Below are 19081 nucleotides of genomic sequence, written 5' to 3' on the forward strand. Positions count from 1 at the left end.
AGCCAAGTGGGAATGTCAACAAACCCAGATGATTTCGGGGTTCAATCGAGGTCAAGTTCAAACAGTGGTTTTGGAAATAGGCATAATAAAAAGGATCTGAGTAATATTGTGTGTTACAAGTGCAAAAAGACAGGACATTTTATGTCAAAATGCCCTAACAATAACAGATCTGAAGGAGGATTTAGTGCGGTTTTTACAACAGGTGATTTTAAGGTCACAGATTGGTATGTTGATAGTGGTGCCAGCATGCATTTAACTGCCAATAGTCAGTGGTTAAAAAACAGGAGAAAGCCTGACTTACCTGATATTGTAGTGGCTAATAAATCGAAAGTTGTTGTGGAATGTGCAGGTGATGTTGAGATCAAAACAATGACCAATGAACAGCACAAAATTTTACTAGAAGGTGTACAGTATATTCCTGGTTTAACAACTAACTTATTATCAGTAGGCCAGTTAATCAATAATGGAAATAAAGTAAGTTTTCATGAAGAGGGATGCAATATTTACAATAAAGTTGGTGTAGTAGTAGCTACTGCTAGTCTACATAACAATGTTTACAAGTTGAATGTTTGTGAAAAGCCAGTGTGTTTTCAAGCTGTAAGTAGCAATTTATGGCATCAACGTTTAGGTCACATTAATGACAGCTACCTGAATAAGACAGCCAAGTTGGTTGATGGTCTTATCTGTAATGGTACGAGTATTGGGAGTTGTGAGGTATGCTGTAGGGGCAAGCAAGCCCGTTTACCTTTTCCCAAAGAAGGCAGTTGAGCACAGCAACTGCTAGAGGTCATTCACAGCGACATTTGTGGTCCTATGGAAACAACATCTATTGGTGGAGCTAAATATTTCCTGACATTTATAGACGATTACAGCAGAATGTGCTTTATATATTTCCTGAAGACAAAAAATGAAACTTTTGATAAGTTTAAGCAATTTAAATCATTAGTTGAGAATCAACAGAATGCTAAGATTAGGATTTTGCGAAGCGATAATGGTGGGGAATTCTGTAATAGAGAAATGGATAGGTTTTTAAAGAATTCAGGCATCATACACCAGATTTCGAATAGTCACACTCCGCAGCAAAATGGGATGGCTGAGAGGTTCAACCGGACCATCATGGAGAAGGCTAAGTGTCTTTTATTTGATGAGAGCTTGACTAAGGCATTATGGGCGGAAGCGTGCAATACTGCTTGTTACCTGAAAAACAGATCAGCATGTTCAAAGCTTTCAATGACACCATATGAGATTTGGACAGATAAGAAACCAAATCTTAGTCATCTTAGGGTATATGGGAGTTCCGCCATGGTTCATGTTCCGAAGGTCAGTAGGAACAAGTGGGACGAGAAGTCAGTGAAGCATGTGCTTGTTGGGTACGATGAAACTACCAAGGGATATAGGTGTTTTAATCCCAGAACAAAGAAAGTCATAGTAAGCCGTGACATAACAATCATAGAAAAACCAAATTTGGAAATTCCAAGTACAGTGTTGCCGGATAGTGTTGCAGATAAACAAAGGGATGTTCCAGATTCAGTGGGAGAGCAGAATCCCATGTATTCAGATGATGAATTTCCTGAAGATGATGTATGCTTCTTGGATGATGATGATGACTATGTGCCTGAAGGCCAGTGCCATGACTTGTTTGATAATGGTGAACAAGTAACTCCAAGAAAATCCCAAAGACAGATCAAGAAGAAGAATTTTCAAGATTTTGTGACATATTTTGGAGGTGTTAACACCAAGAGTGAAGTCTATGACTCGAGTATCCCTACATCAGTGACTGAGGCTCTTTCAAGGCCAGATGGGCAGAAGTGGAAAGCAGCTATGTCAGAAGAAATACAGTCATTTATCGATAATGACACTTGGGAATTAGTAGATCCGCCAGAAGTTGGTACAGTGGTGCAGTGCAAGTGGGTATATAAAGTGAAGAGTGATAGTGAAAGCCATAACCGGTATAGAGCTAGGCTTGTGGCTAAAGGTTTCACACAGAGAGAGGGTGTGGACTATGTTGAAACCTTCGCCCCAGTGGTAAGGCACTCAACTTTTCGTTTATTGCTTGCTTTGTCTGTTAGGTTAGATCTAAAAATTTTACATTTGGACGTGAAAACAGCTTTTTTGAACGGTATTCTGAAAGAAAATGTATTTATGCAGCAACCTGAAGGTTTTGTCATTAAAGATAAAGAAAATAAAGTGTATAGATTAAAGAAAGCAGTTTATGGATTAAAACAATCTAGTCGTGCTTGGAACGAGAAAGTCGACCAAGTTTTGTCAAAAATTGGTTATTCTAAGTCCAAATATGAGCCTTGTTTGTACATTAAAAAGAATAACAGTAATTTGTTAACTATTGTTGCTCTCTATGTTGACGATTTTTTTTGTTTTTCGTCTGATGACAATGAAATGAAGTTTCTTGAAGGTCATTTAAACTCAGAGTTTAAAATTAAGAATTTAGGAGAGGCAAAACAATGTTTAGGCATAAGAATTACTAGGGATTATTCGAAAAATTGTTTGTCAATTGATCAAGAATTATATATTAATGAACTTTTATGTCGTTTTGGTATGTCAGATAGCAAAGTAGTAAGTACTCCGCTTGACAGTAGTATCAACATGAGCAATATCAGTGGTGAAATTTGTGATCCAAAAGTTCCATATTAAGAGCTTATTGGAAGTTTAATGTACCTTTCAGTAATGACCAGACCTGATATTTCTCATGCTGTGAGCCTATTAAGTCAGTATAATAACTCATACACTAAAGTTCATTGGCAATGTGCAAAGCGTTTACTTCGTTATTTAAAGGGTACAAAAAGCTTGTCCATGAAATTTTTTAAGGATAATTTAAGTTTGACAGGTTTTGCAGATGAGATTGGGGGTCCAATAAGCAAGACAGAAAGTCATTTACTGGTTATGTATTTAAATATTCTGGGGGTTCAGTTTCATGGAAAAGCTGTAAACAACGTACTGTTGCTTTGTCGACAACTGAGGCAGAGTATATGGCTCTAAGCGAGGCTGCAAAAGAGGCCATATATCTGAGGAATCTGTTGAGCGAGTTAACTGGAAAATTGGATTGTATTGAGATTCATAATGATAATCAAAGTGCTCAGAAGCTTGCTAGCAATCCAATGTTCCATGATAGGTCAAAGCACATAGATATAAGGTACCATTTCTTGCGAGATATTGTGTTAGAAGGTAAAGTGAAATTAATGTATACACCTACTAACGAAATGGTTGCAGATGTCTTAACGAAACCATTACAAAATGTTAAGAATTCAAAGTTTGTAAAGGGTTTAGGTTTAAGTTAAGTTGTGCATAACAGTTATTTTAAAAGGTTTTAGAGGACCATTAGTAAACTTTTGTTAAGTGGGAGTGTTGTGAATAAGTATACCAAAAGTTTACTGTGGCCGTTTTCTATTTAAAGCTGAACAAAGTAGCGACATCTAATGTCACATATTGTTACTACTGTGTTTGTCCGCTATGCGAATGTCACTCTGTAACTGAGTTAAGTTGCATTATTAATATATTGCGTATGAGCGTAAACAAGTTGTTTTCTTTCATCTCGCTTTAAGTTGCGTTTTATTTCGGGTTAAACTGTAAAAAGTCTGTTTTATAACATCAAAATAAACAAATCTATGGTTAGTAATATTTAAATAAATGGAATAAACTGGCCTGTATATTTCTTCAAGAAATGAACGACTAGCCTTTAAAATCGAGGCTGTGAATGTATGCCATTTGTAGCTTAGCTATCCGAACTGGGAATCTCTAATACTAGCTGTAACTCTGGCTCCAGCTCCACCGTTTTCAGTAATTTCCCGGGGAAATCAAAAGCCTGCAGCCATCAACAATTGAAGAAGAATAAAGAGGAAAACGGAAAAGTAAAACCCTAAAACAACGGTTGCCATTGTATTCCCTGTCCAAAAAAAATGAATGGCGTTAAAAATGTGACACACTCACCTTGCTAAGTTTCATTCTCTATCCATCAAAATCTTGAGAATCCTGCACCAGAATTATGAATTAAACGGTTCCCTAAAGGAACAAGATTAAGGACTATAAATTACAAACCATATTGGCCACTTCCTGCTTCACAAACTTCGGAAATAGAAAAAACTGGCCTTTTACGTGCGCTCCTACCAGCAACACGGGAACAAGTCCTCGAAAAATGGACCCAGTATCGACTAAATCGATAACGACCCCACCTCTCGCCTGAGCTGTCAATATCAGCCAATCAGAAAAAAATATTAATTTTTTGACCAAAGGACCGTCAACAGAAAGCATGGATAATTATACCAGGAGAGTGATGCGTTGCAGTAGTAATGTGTCTTGACAGTGTGAATTTAAAGAAATATGAATAAAAGAAGTTGAGTGAAATTATTATTGTAATTATTGAAATTAATGAAATATCAATGGAGCGTTAGTGAACATAAGGAGTAGAAAAATAAAACGATACAGTTTCAACCGATGGCTCATACGCCGAGAGCGTCTGCTAAGATAATAATAAATAATTTGCTCTGAATATATCTGGTTTGAGTATTTCGTATTACTTATAAAGCCCAACATGTCACAACAGATCTCTTTCGCAAAAACAATAAATTAGATGGTGAGTATTCTACCTCAAACTAGTAAAATAAACGAACAATTGGATGTGAGAATATGAGTAACATATCATATTTGGTATCGCGAAGAATGTGTTGGTCTTAAGTCCAATGATGATGACGATTTTAAGTGTTTTAAAGTTAATTTTTAAATCAATAATACGTGATGTGTTAATGTATTTTTTGGTGTAGGCCATAAATTCAAAATAATCGGATTATATGGACGTCTACAAGATTATCTAGTTTTGCTTTTATATGTAAAAAGAAATATTATTAGTTTGTAATGGTATCTGCTTAAAATAGATCAAACATGAAGTAAAGTTTTTAATTACATATTAACCTTAACTGAACCATATTTAGCTCTGCTACATTTATGCAGTTCATGCTGTGTGTGCAAATGTTCATTACACATTCTTATCTACCACTACCGAACTCATCAAGTGTTTACTTAATTTAAAGTTACATTTTCGAATGACCTATAATTCATAAAAATATTTACATCATTTTATCAAACCTGGCATACCGTTGCATTTAAAATTGCAAAAATGCAAAAAAGTGGGATGAAGAACGCATTTGATCGGACCCGAATTGTTTCTATAGTCCTCGATTCATTCGGATATAGTATAGAACGATTTTTCTCATTCCAGTCATATTCCTAGCCTTATTTCTCTTTGTCATACTTGATGAATTGAGAGAGTGGTAAGGATTCGATTATTTTTTTGTATTAGAATATTTAACTGAAAATCGTATACATGACAGAATTCGATTATTTGTATTGGAATAGTCTCTTAACTAGTTAAACGGACCTTTTAAAATAATAAAGCATATTGTGATTTCATTTTCCAAAGGACTCAAACCTTCTTTTGTTGCAGGTTACACACTGCTCAAAACTCAAACACTCACAGAAGTATGACGAGGCTTAATGTGGCCGGTGGCTCCGTCGGCGGGTTACATAAAAGCATGACAAAATTAAGCACATCAAGGTGAGTTCTTTAAAAATGTTGTGGTTGTATAGTATTTATTGACTCAACTTTGTAAAATCCTTTAAGGGAGATGAATACCCCATCAAATTCCTACGCTTTACCTACATCTCCAATAACCGTTAGCAATGCAAGCAAATGGTCGTCGAGCAGCACAAACGCTACCGGCACTAACATTAAAGTGTCGAGTGGAGGAGTTACTGTTACCACCATATCGCCCCCTAGGATTCAAAGACCATTAAGCCAAGGACCTCTTAGTTTATTGAATAACCATATTGGACTTGTAAGTTTTTTAGTCTAAATAGGTAATTTCCTTAACTTTCTTTAATTTAGTCAACAGTTCCAATATCCACTCCATTGCACGTGAACAGCAATAGTAATTCTGTAACGGTTAGCTCGGGTTATACGGGACTGTCCAGTACTAATCAGATTAATATTTTGACTTCCGGTGCTGCCAGTTCTACCACCCAAAATATTTCAGTGATTCCAAGCAGTCCTCCGCCCGAAATGTTGAATGCCGCCCATAGCATCGTGAATTGCGCTCCGACATCTGGAAGTGGTAAGTAATATGATTAAGCAAATCATGATTTTGCTTGGTTGATTGATTTCAGGTTATTTATTAAAGTAAATAATACATTTCAAAACGAACTATCTTAAGAACTTAGCAAAAAAAAAACACGTCAATTATTTAGATATACAGGGTGTTCCGTATCGTAATGTTTAAATTTTAGGGGCATAAAGTACGCTTCTTAAGTAAAAAAAAATTCCTTTTTATTTGTTTTAAAGTTACACGTCCATGAATGTTATTAGAAGATAATACTAAAAATTAATTTAAAAAGTAAATAAAAACGATTTTATTAAAAAAAAAATTAATTGATAATATTTTCAAATTGTCCACCTCCTTGTTGAATGGAGGCTTGTGCCCGTTAGCCAACAGATGACGTAGTTATCCGTATTTGACCGCTGTTTTGTCTTATTTGTTTAGCAGCTTGCTGAATACGGTTCAATAACTCTTCCCTTGTATTTTAAACTTGCGCATAGACAAAATCTTTTATGTACCCCTATAAATAAAAATCAAGGGGATTGCGATCGGGTGATCTAGGTGGCCAGGCAACAGGACCACCTCGACCAATCCATCTTGGATAGTTGGCCGTAACCCAGTTTCGGACAGCAGTTCCGAAATGCGGTGGAGCCCCATCCATTTTACGCTGAATGTTTAAATTGCAAATATCTTAAAAACTGATAAAGTTACATGAAATAAACAAGAATACCTTTTTTATTCAAAATTGAACTGCCTTGTAGATTTTCTAGTCGGTTTAGCGTTTTTAGCTGTTTATCTAAGTAACAGGGTGTAACTAACGCCCTGTATAAATAATGCTAAATTCACCACAAAATTTGTAATTTTCATGTCAAAACACATAAAGTCGCCAATTTTCAAGACGATACGGCTTAAAATCACAAAATTATTAAGAAATTTCAAATTAAAATTCTTAAAACTTTAAATACCCTGTATCTCGTAAACCTGCCACATTTGTATAGGACATGTTAAGCTTAATCGCCATATTTTGGTGTGTGTATCTCCAGTTCAAAGATTACCCATTCTTAATGAATCACCCTGTATATTATATTCTACATAAGTTGTTTAGTTCTATAAATACAAAATCAAATTAACGGATATTTAAACTATTAACAATTATGCCGAGTTTATACAACATACATTATTGCTTAATTCTTATTGCATACTGATAATTCATATCTCATAAAAATTTTAAATACTGTGACTTAATACAGGGCGTTTCTTAACCTATACGCATAAACTTGGGAAATTATTGCTAACGGCAAATAATGACTAATAGTGGAAAAACAATTAAGTAAAATAGTTTTAGTTACGGAGATAAACGACTTATTAATTAAAATTAAAAAAAAAACGTAAATTCTCCAAAATAAATGTTTATTTAACTATTATAGTAACTGTTCGAAGTTATTTCCATGACTTTCAATACATAATTGAGCACGCCTAATCCAAGAGTTGCAGACAGCAGCTAATCCAGGTTGTAGTCGAATTTCCTCGGCGGCAGCAAATATCCGATTTCTTAATTCTTGTTCATTGTCAACTTCGGTTACATAAACTAGAGATTTTAGGTGGCCCCAAAAATAAAAGTCAAGCGGATTAAGGTCGGGTGATCGAGGAGGCCATCCAATTGGACCACCTCGGCCTATCCATCGTTCGGGGCACATTCGATCCAAATGCCGTCGCACTGGTTGCGCAAAATGTGGTGGAGTACCATCGTGAAGAAACCACAAATTCTGCCTAATGTGAAGAGGGACTTCTTCAAGGAGTACCGGCAAATTTTGTCGCAAGAATTGTAAATAAAGAGCACCAGTTAGACGATTATCCAAAATGAAAGGGCCAATAAGTATTCCGTTTACAATTCCAGCCCACACATTTACTGAAAATCGTTGTTGAAAGTTTGTTCGCCGAATGGCATGCAGATTTTCAACTGCCCAAAAATGCGTGTTGAGAAAATTGTGAATACCATTGCGTGTGAAAATTGCTTCATCCGTAGCTAAAATGTTCCTGGTAAAGTTTGGGTTTAACTGCTGCTGATGTAACAACCACTCGCAAAAGTTTATTCGAGGCGCATGATTCCTTGGAACTAAAGCTTGTACCCTTTGGACGTGAAATGGATACAGTAATTCATGCCTTAAAATTCGCCAAACTGTGACTGGTGATAATCCAAATTGCGTTGCAATTGTTCTAGTGCTTATGTCAGGATGCTCTTCGATGATATCTAAAATCAAATTCTCCAGATTTAAAATGCGCCTAGGTCTAATGGCTCCACCATGTTGCCCTGGCCTCGGCCGCAAATTTCCAGTTTCTCTACCCCGCTGAACCACACGCAAAAAAGCTTCACGCGACGGATGATAACTATGAGGAAACCTTTGTGCATAAAGATTAGCTGCAGCCACACTGTTTTGTCTTGATTCCCCGTATGCCAGTAACTAGTTCTTCGTTTGAAAAATTATGCGGCATAATTTTAATAAAAAACGAAATACGACCACAACTGTATCAACTACTAAACATAATAAACATCATCCGGACTTGTTTACTTCTTAATTTGAAAATAAAATTCCACCTGATAAAGTTATTACATTTTTGTGAAAAAAAAAGAATTATCTCAGAAACTACAAATATTTTACTTAATTTTTTTTTCACTATTAGTCATTATTTATCATTAGCAATAATTTCCCAAGTTTATGCGTATAGGTTAAGAAACACCCTGTATACTCCAACCATCAAACTCGTCTTCATGACAACTCATGGGATAAGTTTATCTTGTTGTGGTGAAATTAATTGTGTTTCGAAATTCTTTGTACTATTGATCATGTATATCCTGAAGAAATAGCCAGTCCACGAGTGCTTTGAGTGTTGTCAAGTGCTACATGTCCCAAAACTGCTATTTCTCCAGCTTCATTTCTTGCTGATCGGTTTTCTCGATTAGGGCAAATATTAGTCACAGATCTAGTTTCTTCAAATTTTCTTATCAAGTTACCCACATAGTTACTGTTAATATTTTTGTCTGCATGTAACGCATGAAACAACCGTGAGTAACACTTGCAAAGCTCCCTTTTTGGTAATACAGTTATAGTTGTTGTTATTTCTATCCTTTCTTGAATGTTGTTCAATATTTATGACATTTAGGTAGGTAATTTAAAAACGATTTTCGATGAAATAGGGTGACACTGACTGATGCTAAATGTTCTTCCGGATATCCAAGGTTATAATTTTTTACAATTCATTATTATCAGTATTAAGTCGAAATCAATTCACCCAAATATCTTCACAATGATTGAAGGTAGTGTAACCTTTTTACCGTTTGTGAAGGTATAAATTAAAACACTCGATGCACAAAAATAGTCAACAGATTTATTATACAGTAAGGATGCGCTTTAATTCTGTAAAAAATTTGTAAAAAAAAGTATGTATATTTTGTATACCATGTCCTTCCTATACCTAACTTCAATATTTATTAAAAAATTTAAAATAAATAACCATGAATTTTATAAACAGTTTATAAAAAAAAACAAAACAAAAAAATTTTAATAAATTTTGAAATTGTTGACCATTAACTTCCTGACAGTTACCAAATGGATATTCAAATTTTTGTACTACTTTACTTATTGTTTGAGGCCGGATTTGTTGTATTTCGGCTCAAATTCTATTTTTTAATTCTTTTATATCTTCTCAGGTTTATCAAAATAAACTTTGGATTTTAGATAACCCCATAGATAAAAATCCAATGGGGTTAAATCTGGTGACCTTGCTGGCCATTCAATAAAACCCCCCCTTCCAATCCATCTATTTGAAAAAATGTTGGTAAGGTAATCTCGTAAAGGTTCGCGAATAGTGTAGGGGGGCGCCATCCTGTTGAAACCATATCGAATCTGCCGGTATAAATGGGTTTTCACCATTTGGATGAAGTGCAATTAAACTACGTACTATCTGATTTTGAAACAATTCTAAATATTTTTTAGAGGTAAGTGCGCCCTTAATAAAATAGGGACCCACAATTCCTGCACATACGTTTAATTTCTTGGGAAATTGTGTCTTGACTTTCCATACTCCAGTGTGGATTTTGTGGTGCCCAATAACGAATATTTTGCCTATTTACAGAACCATTTAAAAAAAAACGTGTAGGTTTGTATTACATTTATTCATCATTATTTCGCAAAACTCTATTCTGCGGATGTGATTATTTTCAATAAGCTCCTGAATTAAATGACTTTTATATGGATGCCATTTATTCCTATGCAAATATTTTAGAACACATGATTTACTAACCGACTGGACTGCAGCAACTTATCGAGTTGATTTATGTAGATTTTCTTGTAAATCGAGCAAAATATCTAATTGTCTGTTTTCTGGAAGCGTGGGACGGTCCAGGTCATATTTGTCTCTGACTTGACCAAAAACTCTAAACTTTTTATCAATTTTGCTTATTACCGAACGTGTAAAAGGCCTCTCCGGGTACTTATTGTTAAACAGATCGCAAACTTGGGCCTGTGTTCGAGTCTTGTCGCCATATCTTACCATCATCAAAATTTCAAATCTTTGTTTTTCAGTTAAACGTGCCATACTTTTAAACTTTGCAACTGCACTTGATGCTTACTGACATTTACGTAAAGTAATACATACTGTTTCCATGCGATTAAATGGTGACAAGGTGTCAACAGTCAAATATATCTGTTAAGAAACTATGAAAAAACATGTTTGGATATGCTCAGTGCTAATTTATTAATAATGTTAATATTAGGTAGGGGAGGATGGGGCAAGTGAGACACCTTAAGGCTCTGCGGCGTATAACTTACTAAGTTTTAAATAAAAAAAACTTTCATCATTTGTAACACGAGTTTAATTGGTTTCAAACTAACATAACCTTAAAAATAAAATAAACATTAACTCTTTAGAAAAATATCAAACTTAAAACAAAAAAAGAAAAATGACTCTCTTACCCTAAGTTATAGGGGTAAGTGAGTTACCCACGTGGGGCAAGTGAGTCCGAATGCTAATAAATCAACGACATTGTCACAAACATAATTATTAATACCTGGCTCATTATCGGAACAATCCTCATGTAACCAAGCACCACATTGCATGCACCATTCTTCATAACAAGTGTCTTCGTAGGTCTCATGACAGTAAATGCATAATGTGTTTTACTTTTCGTCCGGCATTGTTTTTATGTTGTGTTGTTTCTCTTCTCCTCTTGACGTGGCACTTTGCTTAGAAATTCCTTCTTTTAATTTTTTTCCATTACTAGTACTTGTCCCTGCTTTGTCATCTAGTTTCTTTTTTACTTGCTTAGCTTTCACTGGTTTTAATTTTTCTTCCAATTGATCTTTGTAAGGAGAACTGGTTATTATATTAGATCCTTCTATGCGCCTAGATTTGGATTTGGCATTTTCTTTCTTTTGAAAGGGTTTTGGAACTGGGCTTAAAGTTGAAACTGAAACATAACTACATGTTGGTTGCTCTTATTCAAAATTGTTTACTAATTCTTTAGAAGTATTCTGGATATCATCTTTTCTCAACAAGACTTCATCACTTATTACGGGACCTCGACGGGATTAATGTTTTCTGTCCTACATTCCTTTTGAAGAATGTTCTCGGCGGGCGCAAAGTCACTGTCTTGAAACACATCTGGATTATATGGGTAGATTCCTGTTTTTTCAAAACCCTTAATAATATTTATTGGTGTAAAAGCCTTAATAAGCGCATTTTTAATAATAGGAGCCATATCATATTCTGTGATCCTAGAGCCTGGATGATTTGTAAGCCAGTGATCCATTTCTCCTGCCAGATAGGTTTTAAATGGTCCAAAGACACTTACGTCCAGCGGTTGCAACTTATTTGATGTGTGAGGAGGTAAGGTTATAATAGAAACTCCTGATTTTCTAGCCAGGTTTACTAAATTAATGAACTTATGACTTGAATGTCCATCTAGTATCAGTAGACTTGGACAATCTGTTGTTGTTTTGGTGCAGCCTATAAAATAATTTAAAAATTTGATAAATAGGCCAGCATCCATCCAGCCTGATGGAGCAGGAAATCCTACTGCTCCAGGAAATGAACTGCTCAAAAAACCAGAATTCATTCGAGCACGAGGGAAGACCATAAATGGTGGAATAAACGTACCTGTAGCGCTGACACAAGCTAATAAAGTTGTGTTTTTTCCTCTCTCTAAAGAAGTTAATCTTCCTACTTGCTTTCTTCCCTTTTCAGCTAAAATTTTTCCCGGTTTTTGAACGCAGGTAATCCCCGTCTCATCACAGTTAAAAATCCGATGCGGCGGAAAATTAAACTTGTTCAAGGTCTTTTTTAAGTTTTGAAAACAATCATTAGCCTGGATTTCGAAAATCCTGTTACTCTTGCAATGCTGGTTGCTTCAGGTCTTCGAATGGAGAGGATTTTCTGACCATTTAAAAATGAGCTCACTCAGTCTTTTCCTGCTAGTTTTTGATCTTTATTAAAAGGATGACTTATTTGATTGGCTTCAGCAGATTGAAATGCAATCCTTCGAAGATCTGTGGTCGAAAGTCCATAAAACAGACCGACGAAATTATGTGTGACGATTTTTCCGACAAAATTATGTGTTCACATAATTCCTTTTCCATTTTTTCAGTGAATACGGGTTTGAACCTGCCGTGGTTTACAAGTGGAGTGAACTGTCGACGCTTTAATCGTGATTGTAAGGTGGTTCTTGGAATACTAAAAACCACACTAGCTTTTTTAATTGACATCTCTTTATTTTGAATCGCTTCTAAGGCATCACGAATGGCATCTTCTGAGGATGATCCTTTTTGGGTTTTGCGCACGTAGTTACGCTCCATTTTTCCTCTGCAATATAAAAATATATTTATAAGAACTTTTTATACTACAGTCGTTCTTAAAATATAAAAATTTAAATCTTGAAAAGACAGTTGAATGTGGCAACATTCTAAGCATAACGCGGTATTAAGCAAATATAAGGTTATGGTATGCACTTCATACAATATTAAGAAAATGCCTTTAAATTGAGGAAAATTATATTATTATGCCTTATTGATTTCGCTTAAAATATTATAAAAAAACACGTAAAATTTAAAAAATGTTAATATTTACCTTAATTTTAGTAATTTTCAGCTAAATGCTTAAGAACACAATACGCGCTAATAGACATGTACACTACACTGATCATTGTCGTGCTATGATGCCGGTTGCTCGACATATTTCTAGAAATGCACTTGCCCCCTATGATTCAGTTGCCCCACGCACTTGCCCCCTATGATTCAGTTGCCCCACTCTCCCCTATAAGACGTGGTATAGAAAATATACTTAAAATTCTATCCCGAATTCAAAAAAGGAATAAAAAGTAGGTGTTTCCATTAAAAAAATTGAAGTTGATGGTCGTTGCTTATTTTTGGTTCACCCTGTATACATGAATTCATCATCAAAAAAATAATAGTTTTTTTAAATAAAAAATTATTAAAAAATTTTCTTCGAATACACCCCTGAATTTTAAATGAATTTGTTCCAACTTGCGCGTCCTCACTGTATACGTAAGCACTTAACACGATCAGTTAAGGCTACTAGACACACTTATCACTATAAAATTTAAAGTGTAATGCAATTTTTTTTGGATCATACTGTATTTAAGATACGTCCCCCTATAAATCAAAATTGCGTGTCTGAGCGTTTTTTCAAAAATATACCAGCAGAATCACAAATAGGGATGCCATCTTTTGTTGGACCACCGTGTATATTGTCTACAGGGGATCTAGTACAAGCTGGAGAGAAACATTTAGAATTAAGCTCTTTTTACCCTCTAGGTCAAAGTTTAGGTGCTTGAGGTGTTGCGCTTGGCTTTTTATTTTAAAAAAAGACGTAAAAAATCTTCGTAACATTATTGGGTACCAAATTGAACATTACTTTCGTAATCGTAATCTAGAGGGCAGCAAGCGAAGCTCCTAGTTCTTAGCTCCGAGCGCCAACAAATCTTTCTGACGACATTGATTGACCTCTATCAGGAATATAATTTTATTTAGGCTCTAGACTAACCGCTTGCAAATTCTTTTTTTGCATACTTTTTATTTAATCAAATTTTATGTATATGTACAGGGTGTCCCAAATTCGAGGGTGACCATTCTCATCTCTGGGATCTCGGAAACCGTAATAATTACGGGGCCGGAGGCAAAGTTGCGCAATTTGAAGCTTAATAAAATGACGTTTAAAAAATTTTTAAAATCCGGATACTTCCCGAGTTATCCGAAAAAAATCGAAAATTGTCAATATCGTTTTTACCTTCTACCGACTTTATTTAAAGAGACATTGGAAAAATAAAAACAGTTTTTCATTGCCACTTGTCCTACAACATGAGGCAAAAAAAATTTTTTTTTCGATCATCATAAACACTATTTTTTCTTGTGGGCGCCATATTGGATTTTTTCATTTTTAAAAAGTATTTTTAATTGCCTTTAAAATGAGGTATCGCACTTGCATTTCCCATTACTCCTTCTAGTACTTCCTAGAGATCTCAATGGTTACCCTCGAATTTGGGACACCCTGTATACAGATTTTTAAACATTTTCTTAAATATATTTTTTTCGGCTGCAGGATATTGTTTAATTGTGGTGAGTATAAATGATAGTTTTTATTTTTCTTTAATGTGAATTTTGAGTCCATTTAATAACTTTTTTCTAGGCAATGTGAACGTTAGTGGTCCAACCACAGTGATATCAAGAAGAAACACCAATAATAACACGAGCGTCACTCTAATAAACCAAAACTCGATAGCCAACCAGAGGATGAGCGTTTTCGAGCCTTATCCAATGAGAGACACCATTCAAGTAAGCATAAATTCTTAAAAGTTATTATGACTCTCAAATGTCGAGTGTTTTATTTATTTATTTCATTTTTTACATCCTATTTGTTTTTTATCAAAAATAAATAGGAGCATACGATAAAATACGAATATGCCCAGCCAATGAGAGCATTCCGGCACCGCAGAGGCGTGGCTTGCGTACCGCCAAAATCCAAAATACGAATTTTTCAATACATGTAGTTGAACAGAGAGATTTGGCATCTCTTACGTATATATTTGCTAATATAGCAATTTGTTTTGTTAGGTATTTATATTTTAGATGGAAAAAGAAAATGCGATATGCATATACAGGGTGTTTGGCGGAGGGTTAGCCAAACTTAGTGGGCATATAGATAGGCTCAGATAGAAGATATTTTCTTAATAAACTTGTGTTCTAAAAGTTTCGGGTTTTTTTATATCATTGATTTTGTGTTATTTTCAGGGTTTTCAAAAAATTATGTTTTTTGACATCTTTAAATTTTTTCAGCATATTTTTCACGTTTTTTTTACATTTGTATTTAGTCTGTAATGTATCCTGAATCTAAAAAAATTAATATCAACTACAAATAATACCGAAATAATTCGTTTTGAGCTCAAAAAGTTAATACAAGTAGCAAAAAAAGTTATGAAAGGTAACTTTAACTTGACGCAAAAAAAAAACTAAAGTCTATCATGTTCAGGTAGTTTTAAAAACATCTCCAGTTAATACTCTTTTCAATGATATACGATGTGTAACACAAAGCCGACTAACTTGCCACAATTCATGACTTTAAAGGAAAATAAAGTAAAAAAAAAATATTTTTTAAATTTTATGTATTTATTTCAAAATTACAAATTTTGTTGAAACTGCGCTCCCCTGGCTCCTATACATGCCCTACATCGCCGTCGCATTTCTACTGTCGTAAGGCGAAGTCGCATCTCGCCGCTTTTATAACCGCCAGAGTCGCAACTCTAACGGTTATAAAAGCGGCATTGATTCTTTGAATTAAGTGGTCTAGATTGTGAATTTCCACCTCGTACATGAGAGGGGTTAAATCAGGGGACCGTGGAGGCCATGCGATGGGACCTGCTCGTCCGATCCACGAATTGGGAAAAGTATTGTCCAGAAATTCTCTAACGGCGACCCGATAGTGTGCAGGACACCCGTCATTCTGGAAGAAGAAACCCGTCTTCATTAAATATGGGTATATCAGCCAATATTTGTGGGAGATCATTTTGTAAAAAATGTAAGTAATTGTCCCCGTTGAGGTTTCTCGGCAAGTAGTGTGGACCGATGAGGTGTCTCCCAATCACACCTGCTCAAACATTAACACTGAATCTTGTTTGGAAAGACTTGGCTCTGGTCAAATGCGGATTTACGTTTTTGTTTTCCCAATAATGTAAATTATGTTGGTTAAATATTCCCGCACGTGTAAATGTTGATTCATCTGTCCATAAGATGCTTTTTAAAAAGTGTCAATTTTCAACGTCTGCGTGAAGCAAAAAGCGGCAAAATTGTACCCGTCGCTCATAGTCGGCTTGTAGAAGACCTAGAATAGAGATCACGATGCCAGTAAAAATTGTTGATGTAGTATGAAATTACCTTGCACTGGGGTGTAATGGAAAGGATGCCTTCCTTCTGCCTTGACAACTGACCATGCTTTTCATGTAGAAATGTTCAGATCTTACTACTTAGCTACTTTCCTTGTACTAGTGGTGGGATCCTCATCGAATGCGTGAATTACGTTTTCATCTACAGCAACATCATACTGCCTCCGATTGATCCTCGGTTCTTGAAAATTTAGATTGCCTGTTTCCCTTAATCGACGAAAAGTGTTAGCAAAAGTGTTGTGGTGGGGCACACGCCTATTGGGGTATTGCCACAGCATAAAGAAACCAGCAGTCGCACTTCAATAAAAATACATTGGCTTGAATAAGCGAGTTCGGTGCATGTGTACTAACGCAGGCGAGGCATTTTTGCTTATAGTAGGGATGCCGCTGACACTCGCTACGGTCCACGCGGCTTTTGCCTTGGCTAGAGCCGGACTTAAACATTTTTTTAGATGTTATTATCTTGTAAAATAAAAATACCTACATAGTACAAATATTGATTTTTTAATATAAATAAAGTTCATACATTAACAAAATATTTAAACAAAAATAAACATCGCATTTCTACATCTAACAACGACGATATAGAAGAATACGTGCAGGAAGTTAATTAGGTATGCACCATAAATTTAAGAGACCATTCTTTGAGTAATTTTAAAACAAAAAGTTCATATAAACATATGTCCAGAAATTCTTCGTTCTCAATATACAGGGTGTTAAAATTTAACAATAACTAAAATATATGCCACTGACTTTTGTGCAATTTTTATTATGTTCTGTGGATTATACAAATAAAACTTTTCTGTCTCTTGAATTTTTTTCGTATCTTGCTTAGTTAATAATAAATTCTAAATGAAACTTTTCCCCAAATTCCTTGTGTGATCCAGGGATATGCAGTTAAGTGGACTTTTTTTTTCTCGAAAAATAAGCGAGATACGAAAAAGTTGTATTTGTATTTGAGTAAATCAAATAAGATATTAAAAATGGCATAAAATTCAGGCGCCCCAATTTTTTTGCCACAAATATTTCTTCAGGTCCCGTTCGAGATTACACTGAACCTAATAAATTTAATCATGTAAGGGGTAAATTAGCTCCTTAATGTTATAAATAACACTGCCAGAGAACTTGCGGACCTATGTTCATATGAACTTTTTGTCTTAAAATTACTCAAACAATCGCCTGTTAAATAATTTATGGTACATACTTAATTAACACCCTCTATAGTAACGCTTTTAGATTAACATCTGACTACATAGTAGTTTAAGGATAACTAATTATACAAATAAAGTAATATTTCAAAACAAATAGAAACTCTTAGGCCAATAAATAAAGACAAATAGTTGGCAACAATTCAAAACAATTCTAACATCTGCGAATTTTTGTTATATTATTAAGTACCAACTAAAGTAAAAGTATATAATTTTGCAACTCTTTTAAATATGGTAACACTGTTAAAATGGCAGAAATATAAATAATCTCCTTAAAAATCCAAAAAACAAAAAAAAATTACATTGCTGCAACTTTAATTGATGCTTAATTATGTTATTTAAGCCATACAGCCAAATTTGCAGCTATTAAAAACTTTGGCAAAGTCAATTATTTTGCTTCATTAATAATTTTTGACATAACCCTCTTTTAATACAAAAGTTTTTATAAAAAACGCTACGCTTTGTAAAAACGCTATCAAAATAGTCACTAAGTACGGCGCTGAACTAGGCGATACACCTATGAACACAGTTCGATAAACAGTGAGCTCGGCATCCGGAGAACATGGCTGCAGCATGGCTAAGGATGCTATTAGTTCGCTTACATTTTCGAGCGGAGTGAGACTGCTGGTTTCTTTATGCTGTGGTATTGCTCCTCATAAATTCTTTGTGCTTCTCGCGTATTACCATTGGGTCTTCCATAAGCAAAGACAATATCGGCGTATTCTTCGGTAGTGTATGCAGCCATTGTGGCGATAATGATACGAAAATAAGAAAAGTCACAAAAATAATATAAAAACTCAATTAACAGCAACAATAACAACAGTATTAACAATAACAAAAACAACTACAGAAACGATACAATACTAAATTAATGACTTGGGTACGTAAGAAAGCTAAAAAGTTACACCACGACAAATGTCAAATGACAACAATAATATGTAGCATATATTGTTGTTATCACAACAACAATCCCATAGCATGTTCCACGTTCTCCTCATTTGACCATTCAAAGAATCGATGCCGCTTTTCAAACTATCAGAAAAGAGATGCGGCTTCGTCTTACGACAGTGGAAATGCGACGGCGACGTAGGGCATGTATTAGAGCCAGGGGAGCGCAGTTTTAATAAAATTTGTAATTTTGAAATAAATACATAAAATTAAAAAAAAAAATTTTTTACTTTATTTTCCTTTTAAGTCATTAATTGTGGCAAGTTACACATGGTATATCATTGAAAAGAGTATTAACTGGAGATGTTTTTAAAACTACCTGAACATCTTGATAGATTTTAGTTTTTTTTTTGCGTCAAGTTAAAGTTACCTTT

The 19081-nt window shown here is 34.8% G+C and overlaps 1 protein-coding gene across 2 annotated transcripts in view; it reads left to right on the plus strand.

The window, feature by feature from the left end:
- LOC126742157 (protein melted) overlaps positions 1-19081 on the plus strand; it is an 86775-nt gene that overhangs the window by 48441 nt on the left and 19253 nt on the right. For both annotated transcript variants that reach the window (XM_050448732.1, XM_050448733.1), the window contains exons 10-13: positions 5453-5563; positions 5630-5843; positions 5894-6119; positions 14802-14947. In XM_050448732.1, coding sequence (XP_050304689.1) covers positions 5453-5563; positions 5630-5843; positions 5894-6119; positions 14802-14947 — 697 coding nt within the window. The remainder of the gene's footprint in view (positions 1-5452; positions 5564-5629; positions 5844-5893; positions 6120-14801; positions 14948-19081) is intronic.

The sequence above is a fragment of the Anthonomus grandis genome, chromosome 11, assembly GCF_022605725.1.
Source record: "Anthonomus grandis grandis chromosome 11, icAntGran1.3, whole genome shotgun sequence".
Lineage (NCBI taxonomy): Eukaryota > Metazoa > Arthropoda > Insecta > Coleoptera > Curculionidae > Anthonomus > Anthonomus grandis.